Consider the following 20,061-nt stretch of genomic DNA (forward strand, 5'->3'; position numbering starts at 1 on the left):
AAAAAAAATTGCTTATTTAGCTACCATAAAGTACACCACAATTCTTTGACCAGGTACAAATGAAAACCCGCAAACAGGCTATTTTGTCCCAAATCACGAAACGGGTGACTCTACAACACTCCATAAATTATACACCCCCCCCCCCCCCCCCCCCCCCCCCACTGTTCTCAAGTCTGAATTATCAACGTTTTATGGCAATAATTGACGGGACTGTGATATACATGTTTATCCTGCCTCTGATAAAAATCTTGGAATTTCATTGGTTGAGATTAATACAACATACAACAACATCATGCCTCTTAAATTACTATAATGCTGATATTTTCAATATGCTCCTTCCACGTGGTTTACTGACCACATGCTCTGTGTACTATATGACATCATGAGAATACGTATACCCTGTCACCGGAGTCAGTGCATATTATGACGTCGTAGGTATACGAAAACAAGAGAATTCGTTTTTGAATTTTCAGTTTGTTGAAAAACTTGTTTTTATCCTGTTGTTGATGGTTTAAATATTGCAGCCACTTTTTCATTTTTGTACGTTTGATAAAGTATTTCAAGAATACTACATTGCAGTCATTTATTATGACAGCTGTACATGTAAATTTAGGAAAGCATCAAGAAGGAATAATGTTAATATACCTTTGATTGATATACATGTACATACGTAAAATCATCGACAGGATAAATTCGTTATGTAGACACTTAGAAGGGTAATATGGAAATATATTGGGGTCCTTAGGGGGGAAAAAACATATTGGGCTCGGCTTACACCTCGATCGCCCAATATGATATTTCTGCATTATCCCTCTATATGTAAGTGTCTACATAACTAATAATATTACCCTGGCAGGGTTTCTTTTCAAATACAATGATTAATGGAGAAGACACATTTAAGTTAGAAACACTGAAATGTTATTTGATGTTAGTTATATTATGCAGTTTAATTCATGTTTTACTTCAGAGGAATATCAATCCGAGGAATATCCTAATTAACGGACACACTGCAATAAAATCAGCTTACATCAATGATCATCTGAGAATTTTCCTGTGTTGTCTCCCTTCACACCAATATTAAGACATTTCTGTGGATTCATTCTCTCCATCTTAAACTACGTCTGTGGTGTAGAGAGAACCCATTTGCATCCATTTCAGTGCATTGTAAATGTGCTCCGGTTTAGAGGAGTCTTTTTTAAAATCTTCCTTTTATTCGCTACAGGAAAGAGAAAACGACCGAGGTTTACCAGCAGCAGGTGTCGATAGTGATGAGGATGAAGCACGAAATGATTCAACTCAAGTGCATGGTCAGCAAATAGTCACACTGTATTTATCAGCTTTATCTGGCCTGGAAATCCTTAAAAGTTTTAAAAGTTTTATTTTATTTCCAGAATGAAAAACAGAATCAGTTGATAGATACATTGATTATGGAGAATGAAAGACTGAAGAAGGAGAAACTCATGATAGGTACCTTATGATAGTAACATACTTATATATGTAATTGAAACTTGTACACCTACATGTAATAGTAACTTAATTATTGTAACACACTTATACATATAATCAAATCTTATATACATACATGTAACTTACTTATTGTAACACACTTAATACATATAATGAAATCTTATATACATACATGTAACTTAATTATTGTAACACACTTATAGACATATAATGAAATCTTATATACATACATGTAACTTACTTATTGTAACACACTTTGACATATAATCAAATTTATACACATACTATACATGTATTTGTAATAGTAACAAATGTCTGTCTAAAAGTGTCACATATTGTCAGTAGCTCTAATTTTTGTCATGTCCAAAGGTATGTCCCACAACCAACAGTAGCTCGAATTTTTGTCATGTCCAATACTGTATGACTGCTTCTAGACAGGGATTGATTTTTATGAATTTGATTTTTCTTTTTGTCACAGAAAAAGAATATCTGGACCATCGCCTGTCTGCAGCGAGATCAGCTCTGTATGAAAATGACAAAGGCAATGACAGTAGGTTTCTTTTTCTGATGGATAGTCTCTTTATGGTGCTGCAGGGATATGTATTGTCTCTTTATGGTGCTGCAGGGATATGTATTCTTTAAAAGAAGATTTGTTGCTGTCTTTATTTAATTCATAATTTTATATGGTGTGTTATGCTGTCATTTAGTTCAATTTTGTAGTAAACAAAACTGGAATCAGTTATTTTTAACATCTTGAAAAATCGATTGGTTCAAACTCATTCAAAGTCTGAAGTAGCAGGGATTTTTTTAACCCTTGAATCCAGGGGCCAGGGCCATCAAGTTTGGGAAAAATAGCGATATTTGATTATATTGGGAAATTTGTTCCATACAAAAAATAAGAAAAACAAGCAAAAAGTTAACCATTTCATATTTTAAAATTTATCATCAATGTGGCTGGCTTAAACAAGCTTTAATTTCCGGTCTTTGTCAGAGAAAGAACTGTCACAAATTTTTGGCAACAGAGTGACACTGATGTTGGATGACCCCACATGGCATATTCTCATCAAAACAGCCATCATTTGGGAATTTTGAATCATCATTTCGGGAACAACACCTGCTTTTCAGCATTGGAAATGGGGCCGAATTTCGGCCCTCTACAGACCCTAAAAAAATCTCTGAACTGTAGGTGCTGTTAAATCCTCAACAAGAACAGCTGAATGGGCTATATTTGCTGATGTAGAGTAGATATTCATTTTCCACCTCTACAAGGAATATAATAATCACATCAAATGTCGATAAAATAGTTTTGATTTGAAATGGTGTAAAAATTCACAATAAAATGACATATTAAAATAAACCAATTAGGTGTATGTATTTGTTATGGAATACTGTAAATGATGGTAACAAAGTGCCAAGAACAACTAATTTTATTTTCCAATGCACTAAAATGTTGCTCTGTCATTGAATAATATGATTTCTGTCTCTGGTGACAAGCTCCTCTAAAAACTGAAGCAGTTACAACTTCACCATGCCCTCTGTGGTCTCCATTAATCTGCTACGTTTCTGTAGATTGTCGGTAACAAAAATAACTAGATTAATAGTTTCATTATAAGCATGATTTGTCTTATCTATTTATTATTTCTGTATTATGTTATCCTCATCGGTTAAAGTCATTTATTACAAGCATCTCCTTTTTAATTGTTTTAACTGTATCCTCATTGTAATCAGTTGATCCACTTGATCAGTAGCCCGTTGATACTTGTGACTGCTATTAACAAGTTTTACACAGTTTATATATTTGAAGACGTAATGTGTAATTCAATCTGGAGAACTTTAATTTGAGGAATATTTTATTCACTAATAAGTGAATGGGATTGAGCATCCGGCATTGCTGCATAGCCTATTTCAGCCCTAATAGAAATACATCTTAATGTAGTTCCACCCTCCTGTGACGTCATAAGATTTCACAAAGTCAATGATTTAATAAGATTTATGCATGACATGAACATAAATTTTGTTTGAGTTTTTTTAGGTCACCTGAATTCATTCAGGTGACCTATTGCTATCTGTTTTTGTCCGTCGTCGTGCGTTAACATTTGAACATTTTCAGCTTCTTCTCTGAAACCCCTGAACCAATTTCAACCAATTTTGGCATATAGCATCTGTGGGTGGAGGGGAACAAAAATTGTGAAATTCGTGGTCCCTGCCCCCCTGGGGCCTGAGGGGTGGGGCAAAAACCATCAAAATGAGTGTAATTTTAAAAAATCTTCTTCTTTACTCCTGGACATCAAGAAGCCAAACTGTGGGCATAATTATAATGAGCATTGAGCCCTCTACCAAAATTGTGAAATTCATGGCCCCTGGGGCAGGGGTTCTTGTGTTAGGGTGGGGCTCTATTGGTCATATAGTGAAAATGTAGAAATTCTTTGAAAATCTTCTCTGTCTCTGGGTATTAAGTAGACAAACTAATAGCATGGTAATGATGATCAAGGATGCCTCTTTATACCCCCCGCAACAAGTTGTGGGAGGGTATACTGGAATCGGGTTGTCCGTCTGTCCGTCCGTCCGTCTGTAGACGCAATGGTTTCCGGGCTCTAAAGCATTATGCTTTCCACCTACCGTCACCATATCATATATATGGACTACCCATGGGATGAAGATGTTCCCTATCGATTTTGGGGTCAAAAGGTCAAAGGTCAAGCACACTGGACATCGAAGTAGCAATATGGTTTCCGGGCTCTAAAGTGTTATCCTTTCCACCTACAGTCACCATATCATACATATGGACTACCCATAGGATGAAGATGTTCCCTATCGATTTTGAGGTCAAAAGGTCAAAGGTCAAGCACACTGGACATTGAAGTAGCAATATGGTTTCCGGGCTCTAAAGCGTTATCCTTTCCACCTACAGTCACCATATCAAACATATGGACTACCCATGGGATGAAGATGTTCCCTATCGATTTTGGGGTCAAAAGGTCAAAGGTCAAGTGCACTGGACATCGAAGTAGCAACACTCAGAAAAGAGGTAGTTTATACCTATTACCAACATCCTTTGGGAGATTGGGGTAAGCAGGGGGTATTCTTAGTGAGCATTGCTCACAGTACCTCTTGTTAAAAATTGTGAAATTCATGGCCCCTGGATCAGGGGTTCTGGTGCTAGGGTGGGGCTCTATAAGTCATACAGTGAAAATGCATTATTTCTTTGAAAATCTTCTTCTCTGTCCTTGGGTATTAAGTAGACAAACCAATAGCATGGTTATGATGAGCAAGGATGCCTCTTTCAAAATTGTGAAATTCATGGCCCCTGGGTCAGGGGTTCTGGTATTAGGGTGGGGTCCTATTGATCATATAGTGAAAATGCATTTTATTTCTTTGAAAATCTTCTCCTCTGCTGCTGGGTATTAAGTAGACAAACTAATAGTATGATAATGATGATCAAGGATGCTTCTTTCAAAACTGAAATTTATGGCCCCTGGGTCAGGGGTTCTGGTGCAAAGGCGGGGCTGACCACATAGCTATTCAATGTTTCTTCCATCCAAAAGTAAAATTCTTATATTTAAACACAAACCTAATTCAAACATTGGAAGGTTGTTACATGATACTCAGGTGACCTATAAGGCCCCTTGACCTCTTGTTTAAATAGCTATTGTAAAAAATCTTATTAACCATAAAATATTTCAAACATCTGAGTTATATATGAATAACCAATGATATGGTTCAAAATTTTGAATCCAAGGGCAATAACTCTGTTTTCATTACATTATTTACCAAGTCCATTATGCGATAGATTTCCTTTATTTTTCACAAACATTTTGTATAATTTTTAAAGAAACACTTTCATGAAATTGTTATGAATACTATTATATCGTTTTAACCAGTTTTTGTGAAATTTTGATAATGCTGTTTATAGAAAATTGCAATTTTCTGACATTGATAACAAGTATATGTGTGATAATTGATAAAAAAAAAAATTATCAATACCGCAACATACTTATTTTATCATTTTTATTTGTTTCTAAGATATATTATTTGAAGAATCAACAATCAAATATAAGATTGAACCTATCATTCTGGAGGGGTTGAATTACCTTAAATAAACAAATTTTTTTATGTTTATTTTTTCTGGGGTGGATGGATGGGTAATCTTATCATGATCATGTCATTACAATGAATTAGATAGATATGAAGATCCATCTTTGGATCAGAATGCAAGAATCAAGCTTCTCAGGGAAAATTCACCAGTTATACCTGGTGTTAGCAGTAATAAATACTGTACAAACTATTTCACAAATTTCCTAAACCTATTTTTTATTGCATAGCCATCAATTGTGATACTGTTGATTTCACAGAGTGTGATCTGATTTTCCGGATCACCACACTATGGTTTTCTGATTCCGTATCAGTATCCTCTGAAACTGATGACGTCACAATGCATCAACGCAACATCTCGACCACATCAAACAAAGTATAATTTCACTGTATGTCTGTGTTACATTCATTATCTTATAATTAAAACTGGATTAAAATATATAAGGCAGTACCCGGTATATGATAGACTAATCATTATTACAGTAACTTGATCCGAAGAGTTGGATCACGTCTTGTTGAAAGGCGCGGATCATCAGATCAAACTCAGCGTCGTATGTGATCTGAATAATCACGCCTGTCACCTCGACATGATCCAACTCGTCAGATCAAGTTACTGTAATAATGGTATATATGTATCATTTAGTCATTAAGCACAGTCAAAATAGCCCTGTAATGGTAGTGACAGGGTCCAGGTGTTGTGGTAATTTGTGAATAGAGAGTTCTGTAATAGTAGTGACAGGGTCCAGGTGTGGTGGTAATTAGTGGATAGAGTTCTGTAATAGTAGTGACAGGGTCCAGGTGTTGTGGTAATTAGTGGATAGAGTTCTGTAATAGTAGTGACAGGGTCCAGGTGTTGTGGTAATTAGTGGATAGATAGTCCTGTAATAGCAGTGACAGGGTCCAGGTGTTGTGGTAATTAGTGGATAGAGAGTTCTGTAATAGCAGTGACAGGGTCCAGGTGTTGTGGTAATTAGTGTATAAAGAGTTCTGTAATAGTAGTGACAGGGTCCAGGTGTTGTGGTAATTAGTAGATAGAGTTCTGTAATAGTAGTGACAGGGTCCAGGTGTTGTGGTAATTAGTGTATAAAGAGTCCTGTAATAGTAGTGACAGGGTCCAGGTGTTGTGGTAATTTGTGGATAGAGAGTTCTGCAATAGCAGTGACAGGGTCCAGGTGTTGTGGTAATTAGTGGATAGAGAGTTCTGTAATAGGAGTGACAGGGTCCAGGTGTTGTGGTAATTAGTGGATAGAGTCTTGTAATAGTAGTGACAGGGTCCAGGTGTTGTAGTAATTTGTGGATAGAGTTCTGTAATAGTAGTGACAGGGTCCAGGTGTTGTGGTAATTAGTGGATAGAGAGTTCTGTAATAGCAGTGACAGGGTCCAGGTGTTGAGGTAATTAGTGAATAGAGAGTTCTGTAATAGTAGTGACAGGGTCCAGGTGTTGTGGTAATTTGTGGATAGAGAGTTCTGTAATAGTAGTGACAGGGTCCAGGTGTTGTGGTAATTAGTGGATAAGAGTCCTGTATTAGTAGTGACAGTGTCCAGGTGTTGTGGTAATTAGTGGATAGAGAGTTCTGTAATAGGAGTGACAGGGTCCAGGTGTTGTGGTAATTAGTGGATAGAGTTCTGTAATAGTAGTGACAGGGTCCAGGTGTTGAGGTAATTAGTGGATAGAGAGTCCTGTAATAGCAGTGACAGGGTCCAGGTGTTGTGGTAATTAGTGGATAGAGAGTCCTGTAATAGCAGTGACAGGGTCCAGGTGTTGTGGTAATTTGTGGATAGAGTTCTGTAATAGCAGTGACAATGTCCAGGTGTTGTGGTAATTTGTGAATAGAGAGTTCTGTAATAGTAGTGACAGGGTCCAGGTGTTGTGGCAATTAGTGTATAAAGAGTTCTGTAATAGCAGTGACAGGGTCCAGGTGTTGTGGCAATTAGTGTATAAAGAGTTCTGTAATGGTAGTGACAGGGTCCAGGTGTTGTGGTAATTAGTGGATAGAGAGTCCTGTAATAGTATCAGCAGGGTCCAGGTGTTGTGGTAATTAGTGGATAGAGAGTCCTGTAATAGTATCAGCAGGGTCCAGGTGTTGTGGTAATTAGTGGATAGAGAGTCCTGTAATAGTAGTGACAGGGTCCAGGTGTTGTGGTAATTAGTGGATAGAGAGTTCTGTAATAGTATCAGCAGGGTCCAGGTGTTGTGGTAATTAGTGGATAGAGAGTCCTGTAATAGCAGTGACAGGGTCCAGGTGTTGTGGTAATTTGTGGATAGAGTTCTGTAATAGTAGTGACAGCAATGTGACTAAAGTACAGACCTATATTATTATATATATAGGTCTGTACTTTAGTCAGATTGTAATGACAGCTGTCAGGTGTTGTAATTAGTGGATAGAGTTCTGTAATAGTAGGGGCAGGGTCCATGTGTTGTGGTAATTAGTTATAAATCACAGTGTACTCTGTGTAATGCAGGAGTATAAGAGATATTCTGATTGTTCGCATGGCAGTATTAGTTGCTGATAATTAGGGCAAAATGATGTCAGTATAAACATTGATCTGCCTGTAAATATCTGAAATATTGCATCAATTTAGTCATTCCGACATTGGGAGTGATATGACATTTTTTTTTCTGAAATAAAATTTTGAAATGTCGTTGCTTTGATATTTGTGCATACTCAAACACAAAGAAAATAATTCAGAGTATGGCAAAGCATACTGGTGTTAATAATTTCATCAACATATCAATAATGCACATATTTAGACACATTAAAGATTTAGTTAAAGCATATATGGCAAATGCGTAATAATTAATATCATAAAAATTCAACACAAGTAATTTTAGGAATAAAATGCAGGGAGAAATGATTGTACAATCATGCATCAGGTGATGATAGACTTTTTAGTCAACATCGAGTTCAGCATTGATTAACTGATGTCACATCTCATTAGACGAGTAATTTCAGAGTTCAATACTTTCAGAGTGTTAAGGTTACTGTTGTAAGTTATTAAGGTTTTCTGCATCACTGTGTTTTACTGGGTCCTTGCACTAAATTACAGGAACCTTTGACAGTCACAAGACACCAGTTTGAGCCTTGGGTCTGACAAAACATTGTTGCCCTCATCCCCAGTCAACAAATGAATGCTATTAATTTAATCCTACATCATTTAAAAAGTGACAGAGAAATCCAGTATCACACCATTAGATTATGAACTCTTAAACAGATCAGCAAGGTTTTGACAGGCTGTATTATCGTAAAGGTTTCCCGTCTGAATTGCATTAACAGGCTGTATTATGGCAAAGGTTACCCATCCGAATTGCATTAACAGGCTGTATTATGGCAAAGGTTACCCATCCGAATTGCATTAACAGGCTGTATTATGGCAAAGGTTACCCATCCGAATTGCATTAACAGGCTGTATTATGGCAAAGGTTACCCATCCGAATTGCATTAACAGGCTGTATTATGGCAAAGGTTACCCATCCGAATTGCAATTGACACTGATTGCCACAGCTTGTAAAAGTAATGATGTTCCATTAAACGTAACAAATAATCAATATATTGATCTGTTATGTGTTGAACTGTCCAGGATCATTCTTCTATTTGAATTTATCAGCAGTACATTATAATTGACACAAGGTGATGCGAAACTGGAAAATTTGATGTTTCATTTGAGATGATTTTATTCAAAAATTTTTATTCATGATATTTCAAAGAAAAGGTATGTCTATTGTCCACTTTGGTGTGAATATTAAATTGTCAATTCAGTACAGTTCAGGTGGGGTATTGAAAATCTAACAGTACCTTACATAAATATTTCCCAACCTACGGAATTACGCCTGTGTACAGCTGAATGCTGAAGCCTACATGCACGCCCAGTTGAATGGATTTGACATGTGTGTGGAATGATTAGTGTCTCATTTTAACTGTACCTGAACCTTTCAGTAAGAACTGCATCATTGTTTTACTTATTTAGTTATTCCGCGCGGATTCTTGCCAACAGGTAGGTGTCCTAATTCACTGATGCCCCCTGCTGATTTATTAATGACATCCATGTATTCTCTGATCATATAATGCTTATTTACTTCCTAACATATTATACTTTTGCATGATGCCATCGGCTCCTTGATATTTATTTGCCATGGTTTTATTTATTTTGTTTTTGGATTTTGGGTTTGTTGAAGCTTTGTAATTTCCTAATATGTGGCATCATTATTTCAAGCACAAAATGTGTTCTTCCAGTTTTCAGGTGGGTAACAAGTACCAAAAGGTGTGAAAAATAAGAAAATAAGATAGAATGTAATATGATGCCTATTGTTCAAGTACGAAAAGGACTGTTAACTGAAGTCTAAACTTGGATCGATCAACCTGTGCTAGTCTTTGTCATATTTTATGTACTGTAGAATGATCTGATTATATACAGGGGATAGATCTGCATGTTACTGTACAATGTAGTGGTAGCTGTTTTATGCAAAATTTTGTTTGCATATTTCCTTTAACTTCACACAATAATGTTTATATTATATATATATATATATATATATATATATATATATAAAGCACTAAATAATCACAACTAGGTACTGAAAATTTTCGCCCCAGCCCAGGGTCGAACCAGCGACGTACGGCACCCACCGCCTAGCAAGATTGTCAAACCAGTGCGTAAGTCCACTCGGCCACAATGACTTCCCTAAAAAGGAAGCTTTGTTATGCTCCTAAAGCGCTACTTATACACACTGATGCAATCCCACACAGTCGCTGTGTCATTCAGTGTTTAAGATATTTTATAAGGAGAGTGGATCTCTCGATGCAATTGTATAGAATATTTAATATAAAGCACAAACAAACAATTATAACACCCAACCTTACGTTTACCCCTAGGATCTAAACGATACATGTGAAAATCAATTAATTAATATATAAAACACTAAATAATCACAACTAGGTACTGTTACCTAGTTGTGATTATTTAGTGCTTTATATATTAATTAATTGATTTTCACATGTATCGTTTAGATCCTAGGGGTAAACGTAAGGTTGGGTGTTATAATTGTTTGTTTGTGCTTTATATATATATATATATATATATATATATATATATATATTATACTCAAATTACAAGGAAACACACGTACTCACAATTTGTGTATAAAACTACAACCATGCAGTCATATGATGTTTATTTCCAAGGCTTTTCCCCGAGATTTCTGTGGTCGATGCATGACGATGGAGGTCACGAAAATCTAGTTTTCCGTATATTATGTTACTCTGTTTTTGTGGCCATTTTCTCACAATATATCTATCAGATACTCGCAAACATCATTTCTAAAGTACAAATCAACAATACAGATCTAGATATAATAAATTGTTTGGAATTGTAACTGTTTTTCAGATGAATGTAAATACGTGCAGTATTTCTATTGTATTAGATATAGCTGGTGTAGATTTAATTGATTTATTATTAATTCCAGATGATGAAGATGAAATTGACACCAGTGATTTAATTTCTGGCCTACAAAAAGAGGTGGATCTAATGGATTTATCCATTAAGCGGGAGAGACTTCAGTCTCTGGTAGACTCGGACCCCATCACCAGGAGTAAATTCACCACAGTTGGTAAGACCATTAATTAGTGATCACTGATTCATAACTTTTTTTTATTACAATGACTTTCTTACCTAGTATATATACAAAAATTTGCAGATTACCTATATAGCATCTCTTAACTTTACATAAAAAATGCATTTAAAATAGATTGATCCTCGTATGATGTCATAGATTTTTGCAAAAATCTTTATCCAAGTCATAACTGCGCAAGATAGAAATATGTCTTTCACAGAAATATTCATTTACTGGATAAAATAAGAAATATGGTGAACTATTGATAGTGAATAGTTCATATTTTCCATAGATAATAATTTATTTATAATTTTAAAAATGTTGTCAAGGGCAATAACTCCTGTGCTGGTATTTCCTCCATTGTAATGTCTATTATACAATGTTTTCCCTAATATCCACAATTAATTTATACATATTTACAAATATGCAGTTCTTCTAAACTGTTGACATTAAAATTTTGTCATTTTGACAAGTTTTTATCTATTTTTATTCTGTTTTACTATATAATGTTTGATTTTCTGATGTTGACCTATACTTCTGTTCTTGTATGTCTGACATCTTAAAAAGGTGGCAACATACACATTTTCTTTGGTTATTAATTAAATTAAACTATATTGAGTGGAAATTAATACAGTTTTTCCACTTTCAACCATTAATAATGATAAGTCACATGAAGGTGGAACTACCTTAATTGTGAGTACAGAATTAAGGACATAGGATAAAAAAATTCATTGTAGAATTTTGTAAAACTATTTGTAAATGTATATTAATATTGCTAAATTCCCATATTTACCACACAATTTTCCAATAAAACTTCTTTTAATTTTGAATTATTCACACATCTTTACTTGAAAATTCAATAGAAAAACATTACCCCAAAACTGAAATCCCTCAAAAGCATCTTTTTAATTAGTACATTTCATGTATTAAATGAATGACCAATTTACATTGTTGTTTGATCAAATAACAGAAAATCCCATGTAAACACAGACAAACCCTACTTCATTTGATGAGTCCAAAATCTTGGTTATACTATGACCTTTAAGTAAAAATTTGAGAATGACTAGAAAATTAGTAAATTATTGAGATAATCAAAGAAATAGTTTCATGTATATGCTATTTCTATTTTTAATCTTTATCTTGTTGTAGGTGAAAGTCAGTACATGTCGTTTCCCACCACCAAAAACAAAAAACAGGGCGAACCCTACGACCACATGAAGGACGCGGCATTCTTCTACGATGTGACGGAGCAGTTTAAAAAAGGAATGAAATCTGATAATCAAATCAAAGGCAGCTATGAAGTCACATCTATTTCAAAGGTTTACTGGATTCTTGCTCTATATTTACTAGGGCTGAAACGATTCACCGAAATATTGATACTGTTCAATATAAACGCTCAATTCAATATTCGATTCATTGCCTCGATTTTCGGTTCAATACGTTTAACGGGTTCAGTAAAATACTTCAGTCTCGGCCAGTACATATTATTTCTACCTGCATGAGGGACAAAATAGCGTCAAATAATGTTCAAACTGTTTGCCTTGAGGTTGACGAAAATAATAATAAACTATATCAGTTTAAACTACAGCAAACAGGCATCTCACCATTTGGCAGTTTTGCTTTTAAAATTATGATTTTGAATCTTGATAATTGATTTTTTCTTCAATGTTATTGTTGGTTTCTTCAGTAAATTGTATTGTATTGAAAGTATTGAATCATGGCATAAGTATTGCAATATGTATCGTATCGCGAAGGGGGCTAATATTTACTGACTTTTTACTGTATAAATTTTTAAAAGTAGATCATTAGTAATTAGCATATTCCCTAAAATCACCACAAAATGACTAATTCCTAGCAAAGCTTTAGTAGAAATACACCATGTGATGACTAATTTCTTCCTTGATTTTTAACCAATGAAAATGTTTAGTAGACAATGTTTTCTAAGAATCGCCTGACTATTCACTAATGCATATAAATTGATTATGTGGCATGATAGATTTTCATACAAAATGGTTGATCTTGTTAGATTGTCGAGGTTGAATTGATAAAATGGAAATTTTGAAATTTGATATTAAAAAAAACCCAAACAGATTAAATACAAAAAGTTAGTATTTCAGATATTTAGCTTTTTCAAGATATTGAATTTGCATCAGTATGACAAAACAGTTTAAAAGCAAAATTCTATTTCACCTTGGCCGGGACCATTTATCTTATATATGTGTATGTACTTTATTATTAATATTCACAAATATTTGTTGCTTGCAGATCTTTTAACCTTCATCAAATCATATCTGATAAATGAAAGAAAAATTCAGATGTTTTGTGGTTTTATGTATGCAGTATTGCAAAATTAGTTTTTGTTCTGAAAATAGTCAGCCTAGCAACAATTCATGACTTCCTGTAGATCTTAGAAATGTTAAAGTCTCTTAAGTATGTATACCTTACAACTTTCCCTGAAATAAGTAAATTTCTTACATTTTCACTTATAAATCTTTACACACTGATTTTGGGCTCACAGTGGGTGTGACCGGTCGACAGGGGATGCTTATTCCTTCTAGACACCTGATTCAACCTCTGGTATGTACAGGGGTCCGTGTTTGCCCAACTCTTAATTTGGTATTCCATATGCAAGGTGAAGATAACGAACAGTGATCAATCTCATAACTCCTACAAGCAATACAAAATAGATAGTTGGGCAAACACGGACCCCTGGACACACCAGAGGTGGGATCAGGTGCCTAGGAGGAGTAAGCTTTTCCTGTTGACCGGTCACACCTGCCGTGAGCCCTATATCCTGATCAGGTAAATGGAGTTATCTGCAGTCAAAATCAGTGTGCCAAGAACGGCTTAACAATCGGTATGAAACACGTCAGACAGCATTTGATCCAATGTGAGGTTGTATTGACGAACTAGATCATTATAACGACCATAGAATTTGCGAAATGCTGACTTCAATTGAGACTGTTGAAATCCCTGTACCATCAACTTGTTTGTTAGTAGCTTACCTCGATTTAAAAACTGACTATACCAAGAACAAGCTCTTGCATATTGAATCAGTTGGGATATATAAACACCATATGCAGGTGATAATGGAATATTGCTACACAAATATGGGAAGTTGACGATGGAGAAGCTGAAATCATCCCGTTTGTCATACAGTTGCGTTGTCAGTTTGCCGTTAATGTCTACTTTCAATAAAATATCTTAAGTATGAAGCAGAAGTGGACGACTCTGTGGTGTCCTTTATTTCGAGCTCACAGGGATATATCAAATGGACATATGAATGAAAGCTATCATTGTTAATAGACAAAACGTCATCGATATATCTAAAAGTCGAATTGAAGGTCACAGCGAGAGATTTTTTCTTCTCACGTAGAAGTTTTTGAATAAATTCTGCTTCATATGAATATAAAAACAGGTCAGCTAACAAAGGAGCACAATTCGTGCCCATGGGAATTCCAACAGACTGTTGGAAGACCTGATCACCAAAGATCATGAAGATATCGTCAATGAGGAGCTGTAGCATATTTTTTATTTCAACTTCAGATATTGGAGTCATGAGATTGATCACTGTTATCTTCACCATTTCATATAAGTAGATAATGCTGTAATGTGCATTACATAGTAGCCTAAATTCCACAACAAAATCAGATACTATGGAACACATTATAACAAAATGATTTTTTTTTTGTTTGGTTTTTGTAGATCAGAATGACGGTTACTATCAAATAATTTATAATGGAATTTCCCTTACCATGTAATACAAGGAGATAAATTAATTTAAAAGTCCATTAAATGTAATGGTCCCTGTTATCACTATAGCGAATCACAATATTTTAATGGAGGCTTCAACGTTCAATATGCACCCAGTTTGTTATACTAAATATTTAGGAGTAGAGAAGAGTTTTTTAAAAGAGAACAAACATTGAATGCATTTTCACTGTATGATCCATGCAGCCCAACTCCTTATGTACAGAGGAAATTCAGGACAGCTGATGAAAGTTACCATTGATAGGTTTACTGTGTGTAACGATAAAGAAACTTTAGTAGCAGTCATTTTACTCACCCTGTGATAAAAAAAATGATGTATTTTACATAACTCTTATCAGCACAAATTCATATTACACCCTGCACACATTTTTATTTTCCAATTGATGAATTCATAGATATAAAATTACAACAATCATTGAAAATTAAAAACCTGAACTATAGTAATTTTACAATTTTAGATGTTACACAACTGAAATGTATTTAATGTTGCAGGCGACATTATCGGAATTGTATGTGGAGAAGTACCGAGAGCAAATCAAGATTATGAAGGATCCATCGCTGATAGCTGATCTGTACTTCTGTGGGGGCCTGGAACACCCCAAGAGGCTCAACGACATCCTCAAACATGGCTTCAAGGAATCAGGTCTGTACTTAATAACATCCTCAAACACGACTTCAAGGAATCGGGTCTGTATTAATTAAATAACATCCTCAAACACGACTTCAAGGAATCAGGTCTGTATTAATTAAATAACATCCTCAAACACGGCTTCAAGGAATCAGGTCTGTACTGTTAATATTGTTTAGTCAGATATGATTCTCAAATGTCTTGGAGATCTACAGGTATAAAAATCAAATTTTAAGAAATCTTGATGATTTATATATGAAATTAATTATTGGTTCCATGAAAGGTGAAGATAATGAACAGGGATCAATCTCATAACTCCTATAAGCAATACAAAGTAAATAGATGGGCAAACATGAACCCCTGGACATACCAGAGGTGGGATCAGGTGCCTAGGAGGAGTAAGCATTCCCTGTTGACCGGTCACACCCGCCATGAGCCCTACATATTTGTATATCTTGATCAGGTGAATGGAGTCATCCGTAGTCAAAATCAGTGTACCAAGAACGGTCTAACAATCTGTATGAAACATGTCAGACAGCATTGGACCTAATGATAGGTTGTATTGGCAAACTAGATCGTTATAACGAACATAGAATTTGCGAAATACTGATTTTAAAGAGACTGTTGGAACCCCTGTACCATCAACTTGTTTGTCAGTAACCTGCTTTGATTTAAAAACTGACCATACGCAGAACAAGCTCTTGCGTATCGAATTAGTTGAGAGATATAAACACCATATGCAGGTGATAATGGAATATTGCTACATAAATATGGGAAGTTGATGATGGAGAAGCTGAAATCATCCCGTTTGTCATACAGTTGCGTTGTCAGTTTGCCGTTAATGTTTACTTTCAATAAAATATCTAAGTATGAAGCAGAAGTGGAAGACTCTGTGGTATCTTTTATTTCAAACTCACAGGGATATATTGAATCGACATATGAATGAAAGTTATTATTGTTATTAGATAATTCATCGTCGATATATCTAAAAGTCAAATTGAAGGCCACAGCAAGAGATTTTTTCTTCTCACATAGAAGTTTTTGAATAAATTCTGCTTCATATGAATATAGAAACAGGTCAGCTAACAAAGGAGCACAAATTGTGGCCATGGGAATTATTCCAACAGACTGTTGGAAAACCTTATCACCAAAGACGAGAAAGATATCGTCAATGAGGAACTCTAGCATATTTTTTATTTCAACTTCAGAGTGCTTGTACATATTTTCTGGCAAATAGAGAGTAAACATACACCTGAAATCATCACGTTTCTGATTTTAACAAAATATCATCACCAAATGTCATCATTTTATCAATTGCAGATTTTGTTTATGGTGAATTTGGAAGAGGACTGTATTTCTCAAAATATCCCTCCAAAGCCGCACAGTTTTCTGCGGTAAGCATTGAAATATGAATAACATTTAAAAAATTATATAACTTGTATTATATTTTTATTAGGCTTATGGTTTCATGTGGGTTTTCATATTGAAACAAAAACAATGTTGCATTGTATCGAAAATATCTCTAGTGTTGCGTTGATGTTATTTCATGCAGTTTAGTATTGAGATTATGTTAGGAAGATCTGTATGAATATCATCTCAATTCTATCAATGTTATTTTGCATAGCTTATACAGTATGGTATTGATGTTATCGTAGAACAGTATCTTATTATCTCATAATAGTATCGTATTGAGTTTATCTTAGAGCAGCCCTGTATTAAGTTTATATGCAATAAGTGTATTCAAAGAAATATATAGGATCTCCCATGGTTTGTGGTTTGATATGATTTATATTCAACGAGTTGTGTGTTTTTTATCCCCAAGCCTTGGGTATAAATCATATCAAACCACAAATCATGGGAGATTCTTTTTATCACATGTTAACAACCCAACCCTGGGTTATTCATTTACGTTACTGCATTGTTGGGAATTTTGCTTCCTGACATTTTGTAAACAAACTGCATGCGTAAAATTGGCGTTTGTTTGTGACGTCAGAAATGGAATAGGAAAACATAGTATAATAATTAAAATTTATGTAATGGGTGATATCCACTGGATAAAAGAGTAAATATGTGATAAGAATATTCACAGACACAATTAGACATTCACAGACATAAGAAAACATACCCAATACAAGTAAACATTTACAGATACATTCAAGTAAACATTTACACACACAAGTAAACATTTACAGACACAAGTAAACATTTACAGACACAAGTAAACTTTTACACACACAAGTAAACATTTACAGACACAAGTAAACATTTACAGACACAAGTAAACATTTACACACACAAGTAAACATTTACAGACACAAGTAAACATTTACACACACAAGTAAACATTTACAGACACAATTAAACATTTACAGACACAAGTAAACTTTTACACACACAAGTAAACATTTACACACACAAGTAAACATTTACACACACCAGTAAACATTCACAGACACAAGTAAACATTCACACACACAAGTAAACATTTACACACACAAGTAAACATTTCCAGACACAAGTAAACATTTACAGACACAGGTAAACATTTACACACACAAGTAAACATTTGCAGACACAAGTAAACATTTACAGACACAGGTAAACATTTACACACACAAGTAAACATTTGCAGACACAAGTAAACATTTACAGACACAGGTAAACATTTACACACACAAGTAAACATTTGCAGACACAAGTAAACATTTACACACACAAGTAAACATTTACACACACAAGTAAACATTTACACACACAAGTAAACATTTACACACACATGTAAACATTTACAGACACAGGTAAACATTTACACACACAAGTAAACATTTCCAGACACAAGTAAATATTTTCAGACACAAGTAAACATTTACACACACAAGTAAACATTTACACACACAATTAAACATTTACAGACACATGTAAACATTTACAGACACAAGTAAACATACACACACACATGTAAACATTTACAGACACATGTAAACATTTACACACACAAGTAAACATTTACACACACATGTAAACATTTACAGACACAAGTAAACATTTACACACACAGGTAAACATTTGCAGACACAAGTAAACATTTTCAGACACAAGTAAACATTTACAGACACAGGTAAACATTCACAGACACAAGTAAACATTTACACACACAAGTAAACATTTACAGACACAAGTAAACATTTTCAGACACAGGTAAACATTTACAGACACAGGTAAACATTCACAGACACAAGTAAACATTTACAGACACAAGTAAACATTTACAGACACAGGTAAACATTTACAGACGCAAGTAAACATTTACAGACACAAGTAAACATTTACACACACAAGTAAACATTTGCAGACACAAGTAAATATTTTCAGACACAAGTAAACATTTACACACACAAGTAAACATTTGCAGACACAAGTAAATATTTTCAGACACAAGTAAACATTTACACACACATGTAAACATTCACAGACACAAGTAAACATTTACACACACAAGTAAACTTTTACAGACACAAGTAAACATTTACAGACACAAGTAAACATTTACACACACCAGTAAACATTCACAGACACAAGTAAACATTTACACACACAAGTAAACATTTACAGACACAAGTAAACATTTACAGACACAAGTAAACATTTACACACACAAGTAAACATTTGCAGACACAAGTAAATATTTTCAGACACAAGTAAACATTTACAGACACAAGTAAACATTTACACACACATGTAAACATTTACACACACAAGTAAACTTTTACAGACACAAGTAAACATTTGCAGACACAAGTAAATATTTACAGACATAAGTAAACATTTACACACACATGTAAACATTTACAGACACAAGTAAACATTTACAGACATAGGTAAACATTTGCAAACACAAGTAAACATTTGCAGACACAAGTACTGACACAAGTAAATATTTTCAGACACAAGTAAACATTTACACTCACTATGAATTATTATGATGACATTGTTTTCTTTCACAGCTTGGGAAAATTCTGTTAGTGGAGGTTGGCCTTGGTAACATGGAGACTGTAACTAAACATGACAAAACTAGAAAATCGCCCAGCAGTTCACAGTTTGATTCCATTATTGTAAGTTTGGGGTGATGTATAGTTTATCATACTTAGAATGATTTGTGGAATTGAGAACTAAGAGAGATGAATGGGTTTTGGTTCTGTTGTTTAACGTCCCTCTTGAGAATCTTTCATTCATATGGAAACATCACCGTTGCCGGTGAAGGGCTGCAAATTTCGGCCTATTCTCAGTGCTTACAGCCTTTAAGCAGGGAGGGATTTTTATCGTGCCACACCTGCTGAGACACAGGGACTCGGTTTTTGCGGTCTCATCCAAAGGACCGCTTATGACAAGGGGCTTTGGTATTTTAAGGGGTGGTCCTTTGCTGTTTACAGGTGAGGGGGTAGAGGGCCTTGGTCCCTTAATGTTCACAAGGCAGATTTCCCTTTGTAGGGTTAGG

General features: G+C 34.7%; 1 protein-coding gene across 2 annotated transcripts in view; it reads left to right on the forward strand.

Annotated features, from left to right (window-relative positions):
- LOC125668607 (uncharacterized) overlaps positions 1–20,061 on the forward strand; it is a 48,118-nt gene that overhangs the window by 21,537 nt on the left and 6,520 nt on the right. The window contains exons 9-17 of one of the 2 annotated variants that reach the window (XM_056164318.1): positions 1,223–1,307; positions 1,392–1,467; positions 1,946–2,017; positions 9,526–9,552; positions 11,021–11,164; positions 12,317–12,486; positions 15,431–15,581; positions 16,887–16,960; positions 19,571–19,678. In XM_056164318.1, the coding sequence (XP_056020293.1) occupies positions 1,223–1,307; positions 1,392–1,467; positions 1,946–2,017; positions 9,526–9,552; positions 11,021–11,164; positions 12,317–12,486; positions 15,431–15,581; positions 16,887–16,960; positions 19,571–19,678 (907 nt within the window). The remainder of the gene's footprint in view (positions 1–1,222; positions 1,308–1,391; positions 1,468–1,945; positions 2,018–9,525; positions 9,553–11,020; positions 11,165–12,316; positions 12,487–15,430; positions 15,582–16,886; positions 16,961–19,570; positions 19,679–20,061) is intronic. The other variant, XM_056164319.1, reaches the window with a different exon arrangement.

This window comes from Ostrea edulis, chromosome 4, assembly GCF_947568905.1.
Source record: "Ostrea edulis chromosome 4, xbOstEdul1.1, whole genome shotgun sequence".
Classification (NCBI taxonomy): Eukaryota; Metazoa; Mollusca; class Bivalvia; order Ostreida; family Ostreidae; genus Ostrea; species Ostrea edulis.